The 21,404-nt window shown below is 36.3% G+C and overlaps 1 protein-coding gene across 3 annotated transcripts; it reads left to right on the forward strand.

Annotated features, from left to right (window-relative positions):
• Nucleotides 1-5,456: 5,456 nt before the first annotated feature.
• On the forward strand, nt 5,457-16,399 carry LOC113696228 (transcription elongation factor SPT6 homolog). 3 transcript variants are annotated; one of them, XM_027215631.2, is made up of 17 exons: nt 5,457-5,677; nt 5,806-5,904; nt 6,596-6,725; nt 6,856-6,940; nt 7,024-7,177; nt 7,242-7,377; nt 7,471-7,738; nt 7,818-8,018; nt 8,100-8,225; nt 8,302-8,688; nt 8,776-8,886; nt 8,972-9,748; nt 10,013-10,154; nt 10,230-11,401; nt 12,098-12,307; nt 13,247-13,724; nt 15,547-16,399. In XM_027215631.2, exons 1-17 carry the CDS (start codon nt 5,644-5,646, stop codon nt 16,068-16,070), a joined length of 5,034 nt encoding a protein of 1,677 aa, XP_027071432.2. In that variant the 5' UTR covers nt 5,457-5,643; the 3' UTR covers nt 16,071-16,399. The 3 variants fall into 3 exon arrangements, with proteins under 3 accessions (XP_027071432.2, XP_027071431.2, XP_027071433.2); XM_027215630.2 differs by having other exon boundaries at nt 5,495-5,677; nt 8,299-8,688; XM_027215632.2 differs by having other exon boundaries at nt 5,495-5,677; nt 7,024-7,165; nt 8,299-8,688.
• Nucleotides 16,400-21,404: the final 5,005 nt, after the last annotated feature.

A 21,404-nucleotide genomic window follows, 5' to 3' on the forward strand; every position in this document is an offset into this window, starting at 1 on the left:
GGAGTCATAATTCAAGCACAAGGATTGGAAACAATTGGTGTCCAAACCAAGCAAGGTATGAAGTTCATTCATAATGTTTTATTTATTCTTGATTTAGACCAAAATTTATTAAGTCTTGGACAGCTTTATGAGTATAAATATGCACTTAATTTTGATGATTATGAGTGCTGCATTTATGATGAAAAGGATGATAGATAGCTTGTGATGAAAATTGAAATGCAAGCCAATTGAAGTTTTTCAACTAAATTTAATTATAGGGGAAATCAAGCCTTGAAAACATATGTCAATAAAGATTCATGGTTGTGATACAAGAGGTTTGGTCATTTGAATTTTTCATAGCCTCAAAGTGCTTCAACAAAGAGGGATGGCATATGACTTATCAAGAATTAAAGAGAAACATAAAATTTGTTAAGGTTGTGCACTTGGCAAACAACACCGGCAACCATTTCCTAAAGGAATTACATGGCGAGCCAAAAAGCTTTTGAAACTGATTCATACCGATATTATAGATCCATGAAGACAACTTGTCATGGAAGTAACAAGTATTTCATCCTTTTCATTGATGATTTTTTAAGAATGACTTGCAGTGATTTCATGAAAGAAAAATTCTAGATGTTTTCAATTTTTAAGAAGTTTAAAAGTCTTATTGAAAAACAAAGTGATTGTTACATCAAGAAGTTGAAGAGTGATCGTGGCAAGAAGTACACATCAAATGCATTCCAAGAATTTTCTAAAGATGAAGGTTTGAAAAGGCAGTTAACTATTGGCTACATACCATAACAAAATGGAGTTTTGGAAAGAAAGAACCAAACTGTGATAGAGATGGCAAAATCTATGTTACATGACAAAAACTTGCCAAAGAAATTTTGGGTCGAAACCATTTATACAGTTGTATATTTGTTCAATCAAAATCCTACAAAACTGTATGGAATCAAACTCCAATTGAAGTATGGAGTGAAAGGAAACCGTCAGTGAAACACTTGAAGGTTTTTTGGGGCATTTGCTATACTCAATTCCATAAGAAAAGAGGTACAAGTTTGATGAAATAAGTGGAAAATATATTTTTGTTGGTTATAACTCCAAGTCTAAAGGTTATAGATTGTTTACTTTGAAGACAATCGAAATCATTATTAGTCGAGATGTTGTATTTGATGAAAATATTGCTTGGAATTGGGATGAGAAAAAGATTGTGAAGCAAGTTGTTTGGCATCATGAAGAAGAAGAAAATTCAACAAATGAAGAAGAAAATGGTGATGATTCAGCACCAACAAGCAGTCCACCATCATCTCTAAGTTCAAGTTCGAGTTCAAGTTTGAGTTCTCCAAACTCAACTCCAAAGAAAATGAGGAGTTTGAGTGATGTTTATGCAAGATGCAATTTTTGCATTCTTGAACCAGAAAATTATGAAGAAACATATGCAAAAAAGAATTGGAAAAAGATAATGGAAGATGAAATTTATGCAATCGAGAAAAATGAGATTTGGAAACTAGTTGAAAAGTTTCAGGACAAGGAGATCATTGGTGTCAAGTGGATTTACAAAGTCAAACTGAATTTGGATGGTTCAATCCAAAAGAAGAAGGTAAGACTTGTTGCTAAGGGTTATTCATAGCAGTTCGGGATTGACTACAATGAAACATTTGCACCGGATGTAAGATTTGATATAATTAAAGCTCTCATTGCCGTGGTAACCCAAAAAGGTTGGAATCTCTACCAACTTGATGTTAAATCTGCCTTTTTGAATGGAGAATTGAAGAAAGAGATGTATGTTCAACAATTTCAAGGTTTTGTCAAAGAAGGACAAGAAGACAAAGTGTATAAGTTGAAGAAAGCATTGTATAGATTAAAACAAGCTCCAAGGATTTGGTATAGCCAAATTGATTCTTACTTTATGGAGTAAGGATTCAAGAAGAGTAAAAGTGAGCCAACCTTATATGTGAAAACTCAAGGTAACTCAAACATTCTCATTGTTGCTTTATATGTTGCTGATTTGCTTTACACCAGTAACAATAAAAAATGATTGCTGATTTTAAGAAAGACATGATGAAACGATATGAACTGAATGATAGGGGACAACTACATCATTTTCTCGGTATGGAGATTTATCAATATGATGATGGAGTCTTTATTTGTCAAAAGAAATAAGCTGAAATTTGGCATGGCTTGTGAAATTTGGCATGGCTGATTGTAAACTTATGGTCACACCACTTACTGTAAGTGAAAAACTTGTCAAAGAAGATGGTGAAAAGAAAGTTGATTCTATTTTATATAAAAGTTTGGTAGAAATTTTGTTTTATCTCACAGCTACAAGGCCGGATATCTTATTTGCTTCAAGTTTATTGTCAAGATTTATGCACAATCCCACTCAATTATATCTTGGAGCAGCCAAGAGAGTGTTAAAATGCATCAAAGGGACACTTAACTACGGCATCAAATTCAGCAAAGCCGCTTCTTTAAATTTGCATGATTATTGTGATAGTGATTGGGGTGGATGCCTTGATGGTATGAAGAGTACCTCAGGCTATTGTTTTTCACTTGATTCTGGAGTATTTTCTTGAGCATCAAAGAAGTAACAAAGCGTGGTACAATTATCCACTGAATCTGAATATGTGTCTGCAAGTTTGGCAACATCACAAATCATTTGGCTTAGGAGAATTCTTGAAAACATTGGTGAGAAGCAAAAGGAAACTACGGTGATGTTTTATGATAACAAATCAGCAATTGACATTGCCAAAAATCCAATTTATCATAGTCGAACTTGCCATATTACTATCAAGCACCATTTTATTCGAGACGCAATTGAAGATGGTGAAGTTGAACTAAAATTTTGCAAGAGTGAAAAGTTGTAGGCATCTTTACCAAGGCACTTCTAAAAGACAAGTTCAACTATTTTCTAGAGATGCTTGGAGTTCAAGAACAACATATGTTGAATAATGTGCTGAATCAATTAGTTGATTAATTACTTAGTAAATGAGATAGTTGGAATGTTCTCTATGTATCTAGAAGGTTGAAAATTAAGAAAGTTGTTGGTAAGTGTGGTTGGAAATCCTTCCTATGTATCTAGAATGATCATTTACAACTAAAAATTGACCTTGTAAGCTCCAAAGCAATACAACAAAAGAGTGAAAGAAATAAAAAGAAAGAAATAATTGAAGCTACCCTTGTTTCCAAATATTCTCAGTTCTTGGTCTAATATCCAACAAAAAGACAAAAAATTAAGCAAAATCTAAACATCCTCTTAGAGCCAAAAATAAATTGTAAATTCAAGAAGTGGCACCAGATTATGCAGCTAGTCGGTGAAATGGTAGTAGTCCTTGGCTAACCGAGGTGGCTCCGTGGCAGACTCACGGTAGACTGCTCACGGATTCACGACAGTAAGTGGCGGTGCATCCTTAAATTCTAACAACAACAAATCCTAATGAACCGATGGTGGTGAGGTGGTGGATGGATTGAGTGAGTTGGTTTGGGTGCGAAAACTGGGAAGCTAACGGTTGCGAGCCGCAGTGCTGTGGAAGACGAGAAGAGGAGATAAAACTAGGGCAACGCCGCAACGGGAAGTCAACACTAGGGCAGCAATGGCCAATATCCTCCTTGATTGGTGATGGTGGTGAGACGGTGGATAGATTGGTGATTTGGTGTGAAGGAAGAGGTGGTTGTGAGTGGTGGAAAAGGGAAGAGAAAAATTAGGGTAGCAATGGGAATCCTCGTTTGGGAATTGAAATTTAGGATATAATTATCAGATACACAGTGAAATGACAATAATGCCCCTATTTTCGAGCCTGTTGAGTAGTTTACAGGTCGTGCTCAACTCGGCTTGTTTCATAAATGAGTACATATAGAATTGAACTTGACTCGTTTACTGAGAAAAACGAGTTGAGTCGAGCCCTTAACAAACTGGGTCGAGCTCGGCTTGCGAGCTATCCGGTTTGATTAACAACTCTATCAAAAACCCATTGTCATTGAGGGGCCTTTTGATAGTGATTATCATTATCATTTCCAAGTAACAACAAAACAGGTGGTAAGTTTTTGCAATGATTTTGAAAGTAAGGTAGGTGATTCATGGAATTTTTTTAAAAAAAAATAATACTAAAACACTTTTTATAATGTGATGTATGTGATATAAAAAGATAGTTGGGATATTAAAAAGGTGATTAAAAAGTATGTTAGGATGCAAGTAAATAATTTTGCAAATAATTATCAATCTAGACAAACCCAGCATATTCTAGATCAAATAAACAAAATTAAACTCCATTTTTACAGATGATGCAAAAATTATTACCTACTTATAGTTTTTGCATATATCCAAAATTTTCATTTCTTCAATATTTTTTCCATGAAATTTATGAAAAATTTTCTATTTCGATTTCATTCATGGGAACAATTTAAATCTTTACTCATAAAACTCTCTTTTTGCTATTGATTTTTTAAACTTTTCTTCTATCAGTCGTTTGATTACACACAGCTAAAGAAAACTTTTGATTCCTTACATAAGACCATATAGATCCATATTTTTGTAGTTTCATTGTAAAACAACACAAAATTAAAAATAGTTTTTAAATTTTTAACCCAGTTTCTATTTTTTGTATTTTTTTCCCTGCTTTAGGGATGTTTGAGTGCGAGGGTGATTTCAAATTTTATTATGATACATTATATTTATATATGTATATCCTTTCACTTCTAGACATGGGCATCGGAAAATAATTCCTTTTTCTTTTACATGTTGTACATAGAATTAATTTGTTGGCACTAAATGGGTAAAAAGAATTAATTTGTTGCACTAAATGGGTAAAACTTGTATATTTTAAGTTCTTATTTTTTTATTAATTATAATATATATATGAGGAGTTTTGATTTGGTAAGTCTAGAATATTTGTTCATTAGAGTGCTAGAGTTTTTATTATTAAAGTCAACTTGTAGGAGTTATCCTCTTTAGATGAGAAAGATCATAGTGTATGATTTAGTTGGGAAAACCAATACAAATATCATTCTAAATCTAATATAAGATTCAAGAACAATTTCATGATTATGAGCCAGGTTACAATTACTTGAACTAAGCGCAAGATTCAGGAACAATTTCATGATTACGAGCCGGGCTACAATTATTTGAACTAAGTGCAAGACAATTTACACCATGAAGTGTGAAATTTGATAATTTAAGACATAAAGTTAGAATTAACGATAATTGAGAGGTGCATATCGCAATTAACGTCATATGAGACCTATAAGGCTTTTAGGCCCCAAGAACAAGGGGCCCATAAGCTTTGCACCGTTCTTATTTCTTAATCATGAACATCATCAAATAATAAAAGTTTGAGGGCAGAAAGTAGAATTATTACGTAGTTCCACACCACTTTTTAGGGTATATTTAACAATTGAGGAACTTTGAGGGCATAAATAGAATTAGTACCTAATACCGCATCATCCAATAAGTTTCCCATTCCAAATGAACACCCGAACCGCCTCTACCATTTGCTCAAAGTCCCACACGCAGTCACACGCTTGATATATAAACTCAGTACTTCATCTTTCTCTGCTGTATTTACTTCCCAATAACAAAGTGGAGAGCAGTGGGAGAAGGGATTAGGCTAATTTTTCTCATATTCCACTCTCTATTTTGTTTCTTTATTGTTTTCAGTTCTTGATAAAATGGTAGGAAAAGCTGTAATTTCTGACGACGAAGGTAAATATGATTTCTTTTTTCTTTCTGGCGAAAACAATCGATGTTTTTTGAAGAAAAATTTGTGCTTAGTTCGGAAGAAGCAAATTTTTTTTAATGATTTTTGAATGGGTTATCCATTATTTGTGAAGATGAGGTTGGAATCGAGGAAGAAGAGAGGGATGAAGAGCCCGAGGACGGGGAGAGAATAGGCCGCGGCCACGACGACGATGAGGAGGACGAAGATGAAGGTACGCCGTCAGATTGTATTTGTTGTATTTGTATACTCGTTTTTCCTTTTAACCTTCTTCAGCTCGTTTCTAGCCTGGATAATATTGGTCTTTTTGTTTGGGGGATTTTAGGGTTTTGATGATTGATTTTGGAGTTTTTGTGCAATGGGCTGAATGGGCATTTGTATTTGGCGTATTTTTTTTAGTGAAATGTTGATTTGGAGGCTTGCTGATGTTTGATTATGGATTTTACTTGCATGTTGTTGAATTTTTCCCCTCCTATTTGTGCTTATTTTCATTGTTTCTTTTCTATTATTTACTTTAGAATTTTGTTCAGGAATTTCACCGTAATCTATTGCTTGGGAGATTTGGGAGAATAATAACAATCTTCGAAAGAAGCTTGGTTAACATTATTATGTACTTGGATGATAATTACTTCATGGAATATCTGAATGAGTAGTTGTAGACCAAATTGTGATGGAAAATGCATAGTGTTGGATACTAAGTAAAACTTCAAAAAAAAAATTCAGAATCTCATAACTGCATTGATTTGGTGTTATTGTGCTTTAATAACAAACTTTGTTGTGCTAATTGTGATTGATTGAAGACTAGGTAAGCTCTATCTCAATCTCCTGTTGTCCCTTAGAGAATTTGCAATGTGCGATATGCTTCTTCTGTTTAAGGACTTTCTTTTCTCTGTTTTGTTGAGCAGAGGAAGGTCAGGATGAGTATGAGGATGATGGGTTTATAGTTAGCGATGTTGAAGAAGAGCAGGAAGAGGAGGAAGACGATAGGGCTGATGATGGTGCGGAGAGACAAAAGAAGAAGAAACGCAAGAAAAGGTTAGCTTCTTCATCTTCTCTCTGTGTTTTTCGTGGTGCTTTTTATATGATAGTAGTAAAGCTGTTTTTTTTTCTGGATAAGGAAAGGAAAAAAGAAACAGTTATCTGATGTTTTTACTCTTAACTCTAGGGAGTCAGAGAGGAATTATGTTCTTGACGAAGATGACTATGAGCTCCTTCAAGAGAGCAATATTACGGTTCCTCGACCAAAGCTTGTAATGCCCCTTTCTTACATTGTTTTTCCTTGCAATGCATTAAAAGCATTGGCAAACAGTTTCTAATGCTTAAATTCTATCAGGAGAGCAAGAAGTTCAAGCGACTGAAGAAAGCACAGAGGGACACAGCAGAAGAGCATTCTGGGTTTTCCGATGGGGAAGAGTTTGATGAGACAGGGAGGAGGGGAAGAACTGCTGAAGAAAAGCTCAAACGCAGCTTGTTTGGTGATGATGATGGTATAATTAGTCATCTTGATTTGTATTCATGGTGATGGTGGTGAATTCTTATGAAATATTTCAGGACAACCGCTTGAGGATATTGCTGAAGAGGAGCAACTGGAAGAGGAGGATGAGGCAGATATGGGTGAGGAGGATGAGATGGCTGATTTTATTGTTGATGAGGAAGACAGCTATGATGAACATGGAGCGCCCGTGAGGTAAATCTCTGCCATAGATCAATTTTGATAATTGGTCTTTTTATTTCTAACTACTAAAGGTTTCTTGAACTTTATCTTATTGGTTTGATATAGAAGGAAGAAGGTTAACAAAAAGAAGGCCCGGCAGGCACCAGGAGTTTCATCAACTGCTCTCCAGGAGGCACATGAAATTTTTGGTGATGTTGAGGAGCTCTTGAGGCTTCGCAAGCAAGGTTTGGTAAAGATGAGCAGGCATGATGATTCTGGTGAGTGGAAGGAGCGAAGGCTGGAAGATGAATTTGAGCCTATCATCCTGTCTGAGAAGTATATGACCGAGAAAGATGACCGGATACGTGAAATAGATATCCCTGAAAGAATGCAGGTTTTTTTTTTTGCCTTTTAGATGGTATTTTGAATGTATGTTACTGGTCTTTTTTTTAACCATCTTCTCGCATCTGTAGGTATCAGAGGAAAGCACTGGTCCTCCTCCCACAGATGAGGTAGATGATGAGAGTTCGTGGATACTTAATCAGCTTGGTAATGGTGTGTTACCTCTGTCTATGAAAGGACGAACAGATACGAATGAGGCTTCTAACGAGCCCCCAATAGACAAGAATCACATTACAAGATTCTTGGAGTTGATGCATGTCCAGAAATTAGATGTAAGCAAGATTTTGGTTGTAGTGCTGAATTTTGACATTACCTGTATGAACTCTTGAACTGAATTTTTTTCTCTATTTTAGGTTCCATTCATTGCTATGTATAGGAAGGAGGAATGCTTGAGCCTACTGAAGGATCCAGAGCAGCCTGAATCAGACAATGATGACCAGAATAATTCTGACAAAAAACCTAGCCTGAGGTGGCACAAGGTATATGATCTGCCATTGATACTGTACTGGAGTTCATTTTGATCTGGTTGAATGATTTTATCGTATGTACCAGCAGATGCTTTGGGCCATCCAAGACTTGGACAAAAAATGGCTGCTTCTTCAGAAGCGGAAGAGTGCTCTAGAATCATACTATAGTAGACGGTATGATGAAGAATCTCGTAGAGTATACGATGAAACTCGATTAAATTTAAACCAGCAGCTTTTTGAATCAATTACCAAAGCGCTCAAGGCAGCAGAGTCAGACCGAGAGGTTGATGATGTTGACTCAAAATTTAACCTGCATTTTCCAGCGGGTGAAGTTGGTGCAGATGAAGGACAATATAAGAGGCCAAAGAGGAAATCACAATATAGTATATGCAGTAAAGCTGGTCTATGGGAGGTTGCAAACAAGTTTGGCTACAGCTCTGAGCAATTTGGGTTGCAGATATCTCTGCAAAATATGGTAGGTATCTTGAGTTTGGTATTAGAATATTGCTCTGTATGTTGACAGGAACATGAGGAATGGCATGTGATCATTTTCCCTGTCCAGAGAATGGAGGAATTGGAAGATGCCAAAGAATCACCAGAGGAAGTTGCCTCAAACTTTACATGTGCAATGTTTGAAACACCTCAAGCAGTGCTAAAAGGTGCTAGGCACATGGTATGTGAACGTATCGTCATGCTTGCATGTCATAACTAACTGCTTTTTCATATTTGATTGTTTAAAAATTTGCTTGTCATTCCAGGCAGCAGTTGAGATTAGCTGCGAACCATGTGTTCGGAAACATGTGCGTAGTGTCTTTATGGATAATGCTACCGTGACGACAACTCCTACTGCCGATGGCAATGCAGCTATTGATTCTTTTCATCAGTTTGCTGGAGTGAAGTGGTTAAAGGATAAGCCACTTACTAGATTTGATGATGCACAGTGGCTTCTTATTCAGAAGGCTGAGGAGGAGAAGCTGCTACAAGTTACTATCAAGCTGCCTCAAGCAGTTCTTAACAAGTTGATTAGCGACTCTAATGATTATTATCTTAGTGACAGTGTGAGTAAATCTGCTCAATTGTGGAATGAGCAGAGGAAGCTGATAATTCAGGATGCCTTTTTCAATTTTCTTCTCCCTTCAATGGAGAAGGAAGCCAGGTCTTGGTTGACCAGTAGAGCGAAAAGTTGGTTGTCTATGGAATATGGAAGGCTCTTGTGGGACAGAGTTTCTGTGGCGCCATATCAGCGTAAAGAAAGTGACAGCACAGATGAAGAAACTGCCCCCCGGGTTATGGCTTGCTGTTGGGGTCCTGGAAAGCCTGCCACAACTTTTGTGATGTTGGATTCATCTGGAGAGGTTATAGATGTTTTATATGCAGGATCTCTCAGTCTTCGTGGTCAAAACATCAATGATCAACAGAAGAAGAAAAATGATCAGCAGCGGGTTCTAAAATTTATGATGGACCACCAACCGCATGTTGTTGTTCTTGGAGCTGTGAATTTGTCCTGTACAAGATTAAAGGAGGATATATACGAGGTATGCACTCTTGAAGTCTTCACAATATTTTATTGCAGTTGAAGTTTATTGTTTAGTGCTTGAGCTTAATTGTTTTCTAAATTTTACAACAATGCCCTTGTTTCCTGGGGATTTTTAGTGGTCTACTTATTAGGAATATATCATTCATCTTGTTCACATTGTTTATGTTCCAAATTACTGCCATGTTTTTCTTGTTTTTTCATTAGTTTGTCAGGGATGTAACCTAACACTTTCTCCTCTCCCCTCCTGAAAAACACATTACAGATAATCTTTAAAATGGTAGAGGAGAACCCGAGAGAGGTTGGTCACGAGATGGATAACTTGAATATTGTGTATGGTGATGAATCTCTACCACATCTGTATGAGAATTCCCGTATCTCAGCTGACCAGCTTCCTGGGCAGTCAGGTAGATGCATTTTCCTAGTTGTGAATATTGTTTCTGTAATATAGATGGGAAAGTGACCATTTCCTAAATTTATAGGTATTGTCAAGCGGGCTGTGGCTCTTGGGCGCTATCTTCAGAATCCATTAGCTATGGTTGCTACGCTATGTGGACCAGGAAGAGAGATATTGTCTTGGAAACTTGGTCCTTTCGAGAGCTATCTTACTCCTGATGAGAAGTATGCTATGGTTGAACAGGTCATGGTTGATGTGACTAATCAAGTGGGTCTTGATGTGAATTTGGCTGCTAGCCATGAATGGTTGTTTTCTCCTCTGCAATTCATATCTGGTCTTGGGCCGCGGAAGGCCGCATCTCTTCAAAGATCTTTAGTAAGAGCTGGAGCTATCTTCACCAGGAAGGACCTTTTGACTGCACATGGGCTTGGTAAAAAGGTGTTTGTCAATGCTGTAGGTTTCCTCCGTGTAAGACGCAGTGGATTGGCTGCTAGCAGTAGTCAATTTATTGATTTATTGGATGATACAAGAATACATCCCGAATCCTATGGTCTTGCACAGGAGTTGGCAAAAGATGTTTATAAAATGGATGTAGGAGATGACATAAATGATGATGATGAGATGCTGGAGATGGCTATAGAGCATGTCAGGGAGAAGCCTCATCTGCTAAGAGCTGTCCATTCATCTGAATATGTTGCCGAGAAGGGTTTGACCAAGAAAGAGACCCTTAATGGCATAAGATTGGAATTGATGCAAGGCTTTCAGGATTGCCGCAGACCTTATGTAGAACCAAGTCAGGACGAGGAGTTTTACATGATTTCTGGAGAGACTGAGGAAACACTTTCTGAAGGGAGAATTGTGCAAGCAACAGCTCGCAGAGTTCAACCTCAGAGGGCGACTTGTGTTCTTGATTCTGGATTGACGGGCATGTTGACAAAGGAGGACTACACAGATGACTGGAGGGGTTTTGATGATTTGACTGAGAAGTTGCGGGAAGGTGATATTTTAACTTGCAGAATCAAGTCAATTCAAAAGAATAGGTATCAGGTCTTTTTAACTTGTAGAGAGAGTGAAATGAGAAGTAACCGGTATCAAAGCTATCGAGAAATGGATCCATACTACCATGAAGACCGCAGTAGTTTACAGACTGAGCAGGAAAAGGTTCGTAAGGAGAAGGAGCTAGCGAAGAAGCATTTTAAACCAAGGATGATTGTTCATCCTCGTTTCCAGAATATCACAGCAGATGAGGCAATGGAGGTATGATTTGTTCAATAGTGAGATTGAGTTTACATGTTTATGTACATTAAACTTGATGGAGGAAATTCTGTAAGTTTTGTGGACTTTATTCCTGTCAAGCTTTTTATGACTCTTCATTTGTCAAATGGTAATAAAGATTTGACACATGTATGCCTTGAACTGATAATAATTTGTTTAGGGAGCATACTTGATATAGGTAGGATATGACACTTTAAAGATAGACTGAAAGACGGATGTAGTTTTACAGGTATTTATAGAATGTCATCATGTAGAGATGATATGGTTGCCTGGACTGCACCTGCCCACAACTGAAATTGCCATAATCTTAAGTTCATTTATTTAGTAAAATGCTATATAGACTTGCATTATTTTGTTCATTTTTTTGTCTACATTAATGTTCTTGTATTAGCTTGCGCTCTCATTGTTTGGATATTGTTAGGCTATGGTCTAAGATTTCACCTATTGTAATTTTAGTTAAATGCCCTCACTGATGCATGTCTAGTCTGAGAGTGTACTACGTGTGGCACAGCCATTTAATGTTTGTGCTTCTTAAGTGTTGTCTGATTTGTTTCTAATATAAAAGATGTGAAATAATTGTCAAACAATTAGATTTCGTCAATTGTTGATCACGATAGTTATGTTTACTTGAATATGCTTATAACCTCATGTTTTGTTGCTTACTTTTTTCTGGTGCAGTTTTTGTCTGACAAGGATCCCGGCGAAAGTATTGTCCGTCCTAGTTCTCGTGGACCCTCATATTTGACCCTCACACTCAAAGTCTATGATGGCGTTTTTGCACACAAGGACATAGTTGAAGGCGGAAAGGAGCACAAGGATATAACAAGTTTGCTTAGGATAGGGAAAACATTAAAAATTGGAGAGGACACATTTGAGGATTTGGATGAGGTAAGAATCTGGAATCATATTATGTTGAGCTGTTAATTTTATGGATTGTCATGTGACGCACACTGTCCAGTCTTCCCACAATTGGCCCAAAGGGGGTAGTGAATGCAAATTTTATTAATTTATTTTGGACCCTAGTAACCACAGTTTCATCCCCGTTGTTTGTGCAGTTTTTATATAGAATTATGGAGATTAAATCACTTCTCAGGAATATGTTCTTGTAGTTGCTACAGCAAGTGATTGTTTCTCCATCCTACATGAGTGTTTGTTTCTAGACTGACCTCACTTAGTCTTCCCAATTCATTTTCACCATGGTAACTAGTGTTTGCCAAAGGATTGTTTTTCAGCCAAAGGATTGTTTTTCAGGATTACTAGTTGCAGCATTTTTTTTGGCACCTCTATCTTATCTTGTAAATTTGTCTGACTTCCTTTGTGTCTTAACATTTGTCATGTGAGGTCAAACTCAGAACCAGAAGAGTCTTTTGAATTATAATAAGGCTGAATGGTGGTAATGGTAATCCATCTTTTGTGAGTCAGTGTACCCGTGATTTCCATTATTCTTTTGAGTTCCAAATGATTTCAGGGCATAAAGATATTGGTTGGTAACAAAGTGCTCTTGTTAACTTTGTTTTCTTTCCTATCATGTTATTAACATTATGGGCTATATATAACCTGTTCTTTCTGTGGGTCATTTACTGTTTGAGTGTAAACTGAGTTTTTAGGAGAACCTTCTTTTTGAATATTTGATTTTTATATATCAAAGGAAAGCCTTGAGGTTCCCACTAGCTGTGTTTAAATTTGGTTGGGTTTCATATTTTGTATCTACTGCATGGGGGTGGTAATTATGCTTGCAATTTAACTTTTCAAATTGTGTGTTATCAGATTGTAACTTCATTTATAGATCCATGCATTATGTGCTGTTCTTTGTTACTTTTACATCAGGTTATGGATCGCTACGTGGATCCTTTAGTTACTCATTTGAAGGCCATGCTGAATTACCGTAAGTTCAGGAAGGGCACTAAAGCAGAAGTTGATGAACTCTTGAGAGTGGAGAAATCGGAGTATCCAATGAGAATTGTTTATAGCTTTGGTATATCTCATGAACATCCTGGAACATTTATCCTCACCTACATAAGGAGTTCAAATCCACACCATGAGTATATTGGTCTATATCCGAAGGGGTTCAAGTTCCGTAAGAGAATGTTTGAGGACTTAGATCGCCTCGTTGCTTATTTTCAGAGGCATATTGATGATCCACATGACTCCACACCGTCAATAAGATCTGTAGCTGCTATGGTGCCAATGCGAAGCCCTGCAACTGGGGGCTCATCAGGATTTGGTGGTGGTTGGAGTGGTTCCTCTAATGATGGTGGTTGGAGAGGTGGCCAGTCTGCAGACAGAGATAGGGGTCCTAGAGCAGGTAATCAAAATTCAACAACAAACTGAGTTAAGATCGTGCTATATGGTTGAAGATTATGTAATATCATTCTCTTCTACTGTGTGTTCATCTTAGTGTAATTCATTGACAATTATGAAACATGAATTTGATGCCTATTGCTTTCTTTATTTTATTTTTTTTCAAATGTTTGATGTGCTTTTAGATGTTTTTTGGTAGTTCAATAGAAAGAGGCTTTCTACTGTTCTTTGATGCTTGCTGATGTAGTCCTGACTTTTGGCGAATTCATAAATTACTGTCTTTTCTCCTCTGGCCTTTGTACCTCTAGTTGTGAGACAGATTTGATTCAGTCATGTCAATTAGGGTGCAGCATTGAGGAGGGTGAAAAAAAGGAACCCAGAAAAGGGTTCCCCTTCAGAGTAATTCCTCAATAATGTGTTAGAAGGTCAATTTCTGCATAGAAAAGAAGAGCTTTGGGTAAGCTGAGAATGTTTACTCTAAGCTTTTGGTTAAGGCACTTCATCTTCTTAATTTGTGGGTGAAAGCCTTGGACGTAGTGGATGAGTGCCCCCAAAGTTTAGCATTTTTTACATTTTGAAAGAAAAAAGTTATCTTATGCGCAATCCCAAAAAAAAATTATGGATAGAAGACTGAGATAGTCTAGTTATTAATAATTTGCAAATTTATTGTAAGCTGTTGTATATTCTATTTAAGCATTTGGTTGTTGATTTTCAAGTATAGTCTAGATTGAAGTTTATTTAACTTCAGCCTTAATATGCTGATTTATAGTACTAATGAACAAAAATTGCTTACTGGTTGAATAAACACGTTTTATCTGATGAACTCTGAAAGACTGCTAGAATGTTGTATTTGCACATTAGAATCTATACCTGAGGTGCGCAATTACTAATATTGGTGTTCAAATCATGAGGCACATGAGTTGTGTAAGGGGAAATTTGGTTTCTCAACAGTTGCGGAGGTTTGAACTGTTGAAATGCATCTGACAAATGATTGCTTTTCCAATTCCAAAACAAATACAAATCAAGAACTTCTTGTACATAATTGGGCTATGAAGTTTATTGCCATTTCTTGTCTGCAAGCTTACTGATGTTATGGCCTTCTAGTTGCTTTCCGCATATTTCTTGTAAAGGGAAATCCGGTTTCTCAATACTTGCAGAGGTTTAAACTGTTGAAATGCATTCGACAGATGATCACTTTTCCTGTTCCAAAATAAATGCAAATCAAGAACTTTTTCTTGTTTGCAAGCTTACTGATGTTGTGGTCTTCTTGGTGCTTTCTGCATATTTCTTGTAAGGGGGAATGTGGTTTCTCAGTACTTGCAGAGGTTTAAACTGTTGAAATGCATTTGACAAATGATCACTTTTCCCATTCCAAAATAAATGCAAATCAAGAACTTATTGTACATAATTGGGCTCTGAAATTTATTACCATTTCTTGTCTGCGTGCTTACTGATGTTATGGCCTTCTAGTTGCTTTCTGCATATTCTTATCAGGGGAATTTTGGTTTCTTAATATTTGCAGAGGTTTGAACAGTTGAATGCATTTGATAAATGATCACTTTTCCCATTCCAAAATAAATGCAAATGAAGAACTTCTTGTACATAATTGGGCTATGACGTTTATTGCCATTTCTTGTCTGCAAGCTTACTGATGTTATGGTTTTCTAGTTGCTTTCTGCATTTTTCTTGTTTAACCTTTAACATTTCCTCTTGACTACCAGTCTGTCGTGCTTATGGAATTTTTTATACTTACTGAAATTGAATGCCAGAGTCAAAGTTCCTTGTATTGTTACTAATTTGGGTTGCTTTCTTGGTCTGTTTTGCAGGAAGAAGTGATTATAAGAATGGTGCCAATCAAGATGGACATCCAAGTGGATTGCCAAGGCCATATGGTGGCCGTGGTCGTGGCCGTGGCCGTGCCCGTGGCTCATATGATGGTGGTAGGGGAAATAACAACAATAGCAGGCAGGATGGAGACTACAGTTCGCAAAAGTGGGGCTCCAAGGATAATGATGATGGATGGAGTAACTTTGCTGGTGCTAAAGTTCAAAATACACCCGGTAGGGAAGCTTTCCCGGGTGGCTGGGGTGGTGGTGGAAGTGGTAGCGGTAGTGGCTGGGGGAGCAGTACAGCAGATAGTGGTAGCGGAGGTTGGGGTGGTGGCAGCAGTGGCGGTGGTTGGGGCTCTGGTGGCGCTGGTGGCAACAGCACTGGTGGTTGGGCACAGGGTTCAGATGCAGGTACCGATGCTGGAAACTCAGCCTGGGATGGTAGCAAAAAGAGTTCAATGCAAGCTCAAGGTGGTAATGGTGGATGGTCGGGGAGCAGTGGTGGTGGTAGTGGTTGGTGAGGTGCTTGCTTGCAGGAACCACGTGTTTCTATTTGACCAAATATTATGATAGTTAATTAAGTGCCGAGATTTTTTGGCCTTGCCCTTGAATTTATGGTGCAGCTTTTGTTTCGTAATCCCAAAAGTTTCACCCTAAAAAAAAAAAAAAAAAAAAAAAAGGACGCTCTGCTTTTCATGCCCCTTGATGTAGGTAAGGTCGAGGCGCTTGGACATGTTTAGGGTAAAGGTGATAGACGTATTGTTAGGGTGCTCGTTTGAGGACATATTGACTGTAGTTATTTGGGGAGAATGAATGAGGTGGCTATATCTTCACTTGCCGCATTCCTCAATTCAGCAAGAGCAGAAAGTATGGTAACTCATCACAGTGGCATACATGGTAGTTGTTGAATCTTAGCTGCATTATGGTTCCTTATTTTGCTTCTACTACTACACGTTGCATACTATCAATTAAGCAACGTCGTTTTTGATGGTTTGATGATTTTAGCTATCTGAAACAGAATTACGAGAAATGATTTGCAAATCTAGACATAATGTTTGATAATCATGATCTGAATCTACATTATTTGCTAACTGGCTTCATTTGATCTACCAAGTTATGGTATTAGTAATAAAAGACGCCTATGCTGGTGGAATTTGAGAAAGCAAATACCATTTCTATGGAAAATGGTGACGACTTGAAGAGATAAGAGGGAGCCATTATTTCAAGTAGTTTGAGAAGATCATGCAATGGAAATGTCCAAAAGAGAAAAAAAAAACAAAAATAAAGCACGGGGCCACCCGAAGATCGTTGCTAATCAAGCAACAGTGAATGTATTTTATAACCAATTGGTGCATCGCATTAGAATTTTGAGGGGAAAAAAGTAAAAGCAAAAGTATTCACTCTTGTAATGATGGTCCGTCTTAAGCGCAGAACAATAGTAAGGAGGAGAGTCACGGGAAATATGGTGGTTTAGTGTATTGATGCAATTAAGAACTCAGTTACCCCATATAGTTATTTATGGTGGCAATACATTGTGTCATGTCGCTATTGTGTTTGTTTTAGAAATTAATTAATTTGGATTTAACTCATTAGGATCTGATATTGTGCCATGATTTTCTTATTGTTGACTGAACATCATAATCAATAAACCCAAATGAATTGGAAAAACCTAACCTATTAATCACATATCGTAATTTATTTTGATTATTTAAGCGATTCAATCCTATTGTTCATGAGCTTTTAAAGATAAAGTACACGAAAGTCAAACTATAAATCAAAATCCAAAATTACAAGAATTAGATATATCAGCCAAAAAAACAAAGTTTGATACTGCAATACATAATAAAACACAAAATTAAGATTCTTCAAACCACCAAAAAAAAAAAAAGCAATACATAATAAAATCTTCAAAGCACAAAACAAGTTACAAAGCTTAGTTATTTAATAGAAATAAAAGTCAAATAATGCCATATATGATAGTACATCAATGTCATGAGTCTGCAAAACTTTTTTACTGAAATCTTTAAGCAAAATTTGAGCATTTTTAGTTTTATGGATTGCTCAAAATGACCTCATTAATGTTTGATTATAAAAAAATAGTCACTTTATAGGTGGATCAACACAATCTGTTTTAACTAGGAAAAATGTTGACCTTATAGTGACCTGCGAAATTTCAAGCGGACATGAATAATTATTAATTTCAAGTCATGTTCAAGTTGTGTAGTCGCATCGTGCTATAAATTGCCACTGGGGTTTTTTTTTTTTTAATTTCGAAACTTTAATCTCTCTATTTCCACATGATATTGGAAAGTTTTTTTTGAAAGTTTTTTTAGATTGTTCTCTCTATTTCCACGTTCATGTTCTATCCTCACTCATTTCCGTGATATTACTCGTGTAATAAAGTAGGGAACGGTGCCAACCACCATTTCTATCTATTTCGAATGAAAATTGTTTAAATTTTTTATTGAATTATCTATTATAGTAATTTTGTAATGTGATAATTAAAATATTATTTAAAAACAATGCATCGTATCCAAATAAACTCAGAGGAAGAATTGATGTAATTAAAGAATTATAGAGACAATTCCAAAATTATGATGAATTTTAAAATCATTCTTCAGAAGGGTAGATTGTGATGTGCCTTCTAGTAAGAGGGATCTTTGCATTTGCAAAATGCGAGCTTGACGAAGTATAGCTAAATTTATTGAGTTCTCATTCATATTTCAGCCATAAGGACAGCAATTTTTCATTTGTAGTTGCTGACTTTTGTTACAGAAGATGACAAACATCTATTAAAGAGAAACTTGAATTATTCAGTCAAATATAATTGATAATTGTTAGAGAAAGGAGGAAGAATACGTTTTCTTGCTTGGAATAGAAGGTCTGCTATTCTCGCATTTGAAGAACGCGAACTCTCAGAGCTCGCATTTCGCAAGTGCGAAGACCTCACTGGTGGAAGCCACCACAACAAACAACCCTTTTGCGGAACGATTTTTTAAATCTATCATAATGTGGAAAATTGCACCATTCTTCTAAAGTTGAGGGATGCAATCGAAATTAAGTACTTGTTCAACCGTGTTGAAGTAATCCTGACCGGAGCTGCAAAAATTGATGTAACTATCCTCTGTGTTGCTAATCTTTTTGATATTCTGTTCATTACTAGTTTGCTTGTTCCAATTATCTTCTTCCTGTTGTTGTTACTTTTTGGGTAGGGTTTTGAATGTTTGGATCTGTTTAGAGTTTTAAATTTTGTTTGGCAAAGAAATTGGTGTTGTATGAAGATTTTTCTGGATACTGTTTGCATTATTAAAAGTTATGCAAATTATACATTTGAATTCATATTTGTGTATATGAAAAGAGAATCTAATGTAATAAAATTAAAGAGAATTGGAAAATTGACTTGTCATTTCTTAGTTTACTTCATTTGGATTTTGAATATTCCGGGAGAACTGGAAAATTTCTAGATTATAGGTGACAGTAAAAATCTAAGGACTGAATTTTTGGCTGGAGAAGAAAACATGAATGAAATGTCATATAGGAATGTTAATGAAAAATTATGAGATTTAGGCAAGGGACTTTTTATGTCTTACAGAGCATGTTGCATTTTGTAATTCATTCTGTATTATGGCTCCTAATGTTTGAAAAGGAAGTTGTGGATCTTAGGATTATCATATTTTCAAGTAGCTTATTTTAATGGAAAAGGGTTTTGAGTAGCTTGTTTTATTTGTTAATGAGATGGTTCATGATCCTCTGGGATTTAGCTGGCTTTTATTGGGAAAGAAGGTCAATTTTTTTTTTTTTTGGGGGTAAAAGGAAAGAAGGTCAATGGTTTTACTCAAGGCTTAGAATGTAAATGGCATTTATTCTATTGACTACAACTAAATAGACCGCCATATAGCCATAATCCAATGGTTAATGCTCTTTTTTCCTTGTCTTAGAAAAAGGAATTCTCTCTTTTCCCATTAGTCTTTCAGCTTCTTTTCCCCCAAGTCCCCATTTTTTTTTTAATTATCTTGGTTTGAACAAAAATGAATAATCGTTTTAAATTCATTTATTTACAAAACCAATTCGAAGTGCAAGGCAGCATCTTTACCTCTTTCAGTAGTAAAAACCAGAAAAAAAAATTTTTTATTCATGTTAGAAGTAGTGTTACAAGCATAGAAAAATTAGTTAAGAAATTCCCAAGCAAAGTCCTTCATTCTTTTGATTTATGCTTGATATGTTAGTCCACAAAATTCTGTATATTGATAGAAGAGCCCTCAGCCCAGTGGCTCAGATTACTGTCAATTAACAATTTTATCAAGTGGATATGCACATTTTGAATATAAATCATGAATATATTGATTAAATATTAGTAGAACATTGCTTAAAACCTCTTCAGTACTGTTCAATATGGCATCCAAATGCTACTCTTGTCCAATATTTGAGGGCTGGAAAGGTCAATTTGCCTGGATTCTGGCTAACTTGATTACAGTTCAATTGTACGCCTCGTGTTAGTTTGTTCGCATTCGACTTCCCTGCCCTTTACTGTTTCTTAAAACAATGCTTTGATGAGATTCGTGATGATAGCCTGAGGAGATTAATTTACTTCTAGTATAGCTCAATGTATTAGCCTTTGAATTTGGTGACGATTTGATCAACTTACACGCATTAAGGATGTCTTTCTGTAAATGTCTGTGTACTAGAAACATCATGTACGTGAGATTCGAATGCGGAAATAATGTAATACTTTTTAAACAAGTTGTAACTCCATTTTAACTGTTTGTACATGCTTACAACAAGAGTGTAATATTATTCCGTTATTGTGAGTCTCATGTATAATAATTATGTGTCTATTATGCAATTTTACAAGTAATTCATATAGTGTCACAAGGTGTTCAAAAAGTATTATATCATTTTGAACAGTTATCACTTTGTACCCCGAGTCCGTGAAATTCGGTCTTTCCTGTAATCGGTGAAGTGTTTTACTTTCAATAAATCTGTAAAAATAACTAGGAAATTATAAAAATACTGTGATTTGGAAAACAAAAAGGGGTGTGGGGGGGGGGGGGGGTTGGAGAAGAGGATAAAGTTCTCACTTATTTAAGAAAATATAATTAAGTTCACAGTTTATTTGGCCAATGCATTCTGATTGCCCTATTTGAAAAGGCATATAATTCAAGATAATGTAAAACGTCGTACTATTGGCAGGACAAGGCCATGCAAGTGGAGGGTCAAAATAGAGCTAAACTTCTCATTGAGATTACTTTTAGATAGCCGTATTAGTGATTGATTTATGTTAAACTTCTTATTTTTTGGGACTGGAATCTCGTATATTGATATGTCTAATACTTCTCAAACTTGCAAATGTTTGTCATCTCAAAGCTGGATGTGTTTAAGAGCCCCAATTCAGACACTTAAAGTTATTTTTGGCAAGGACAAGATAGAGGATTTGAGCTCACAATTGCAGACTCATGCTGAGGAACAGTTCAAGGCTCCTAATCTCAACTATGTGACATCAAGGCCTGACCCATCAATAATAGCACAAAATGATGAAGAAGTAGATGAGACCGCTATAGAGGCGACGGACATAGAATTGGCAATGACTCGAGTTGGGGTGTCTAGGGCAAAGACTGTCAAAGCTCTCAAGGCTGCAAATGGTGGCATTGTATTTGCCATTGTGGAGCTCACTTTTAGCAAGTCTTTCCATTTAGGGTCTGTTTGGTTGGAAGTAAAATGTTTTCCTTGGGAAAATATTTTCCGTGGAAGTAATTTTCCATGAAAATCATTTTCCTTTCATTATTTTCAGGTGTTTGGTTAGTTTATTGAAAATATTTTCTTACTTCATTTTTCTGGTGTTTGTTTAACTTTTGAAA

The sequence above is a fragment of the Coffea arabica genome, chromosome 6e (genome assembly GCF_036785885.1).
Source record: "Coffea arabica cultivar ET-39 chromosome 6e, Coffea Arabica ET-39 HiFi, whole genome shotgun sequence".
NCBI classification, from domain to species: domain Eukaryota; kingdom Viridiplantae; phylum Streptophyta; class Magnoliopsida; order Gentianales; family Rubiaceae; genus Coffea; species Coffea arabica.

What these genes read in the sequence shown, in the direction of transcription:
- LOC113696228 (XM_027215630.2), top strand. Translation starts at nt 5,644, where the DNA reads ATGGTAGGAAAAGCTGTAATTTCTGACGACGAAG. An exon ending in CTTGTTTGGTGATGATGATG is followed by an intron (nt 7,178 to 7,241) that starts GTATAATTAGTC and finishes GAAATATTTCAG; the next exon opens with GACAACCGCTTGAGGATATT. An exon ending in AGATATCTCTGCAAAATATG is followed by an intron (nt 8,689 to 8,775) that starts GTAGGTATCTTG and finishes TTCCCTGTCCAG; the next exon opens with AGAATGGAGGAATTGGAAGA.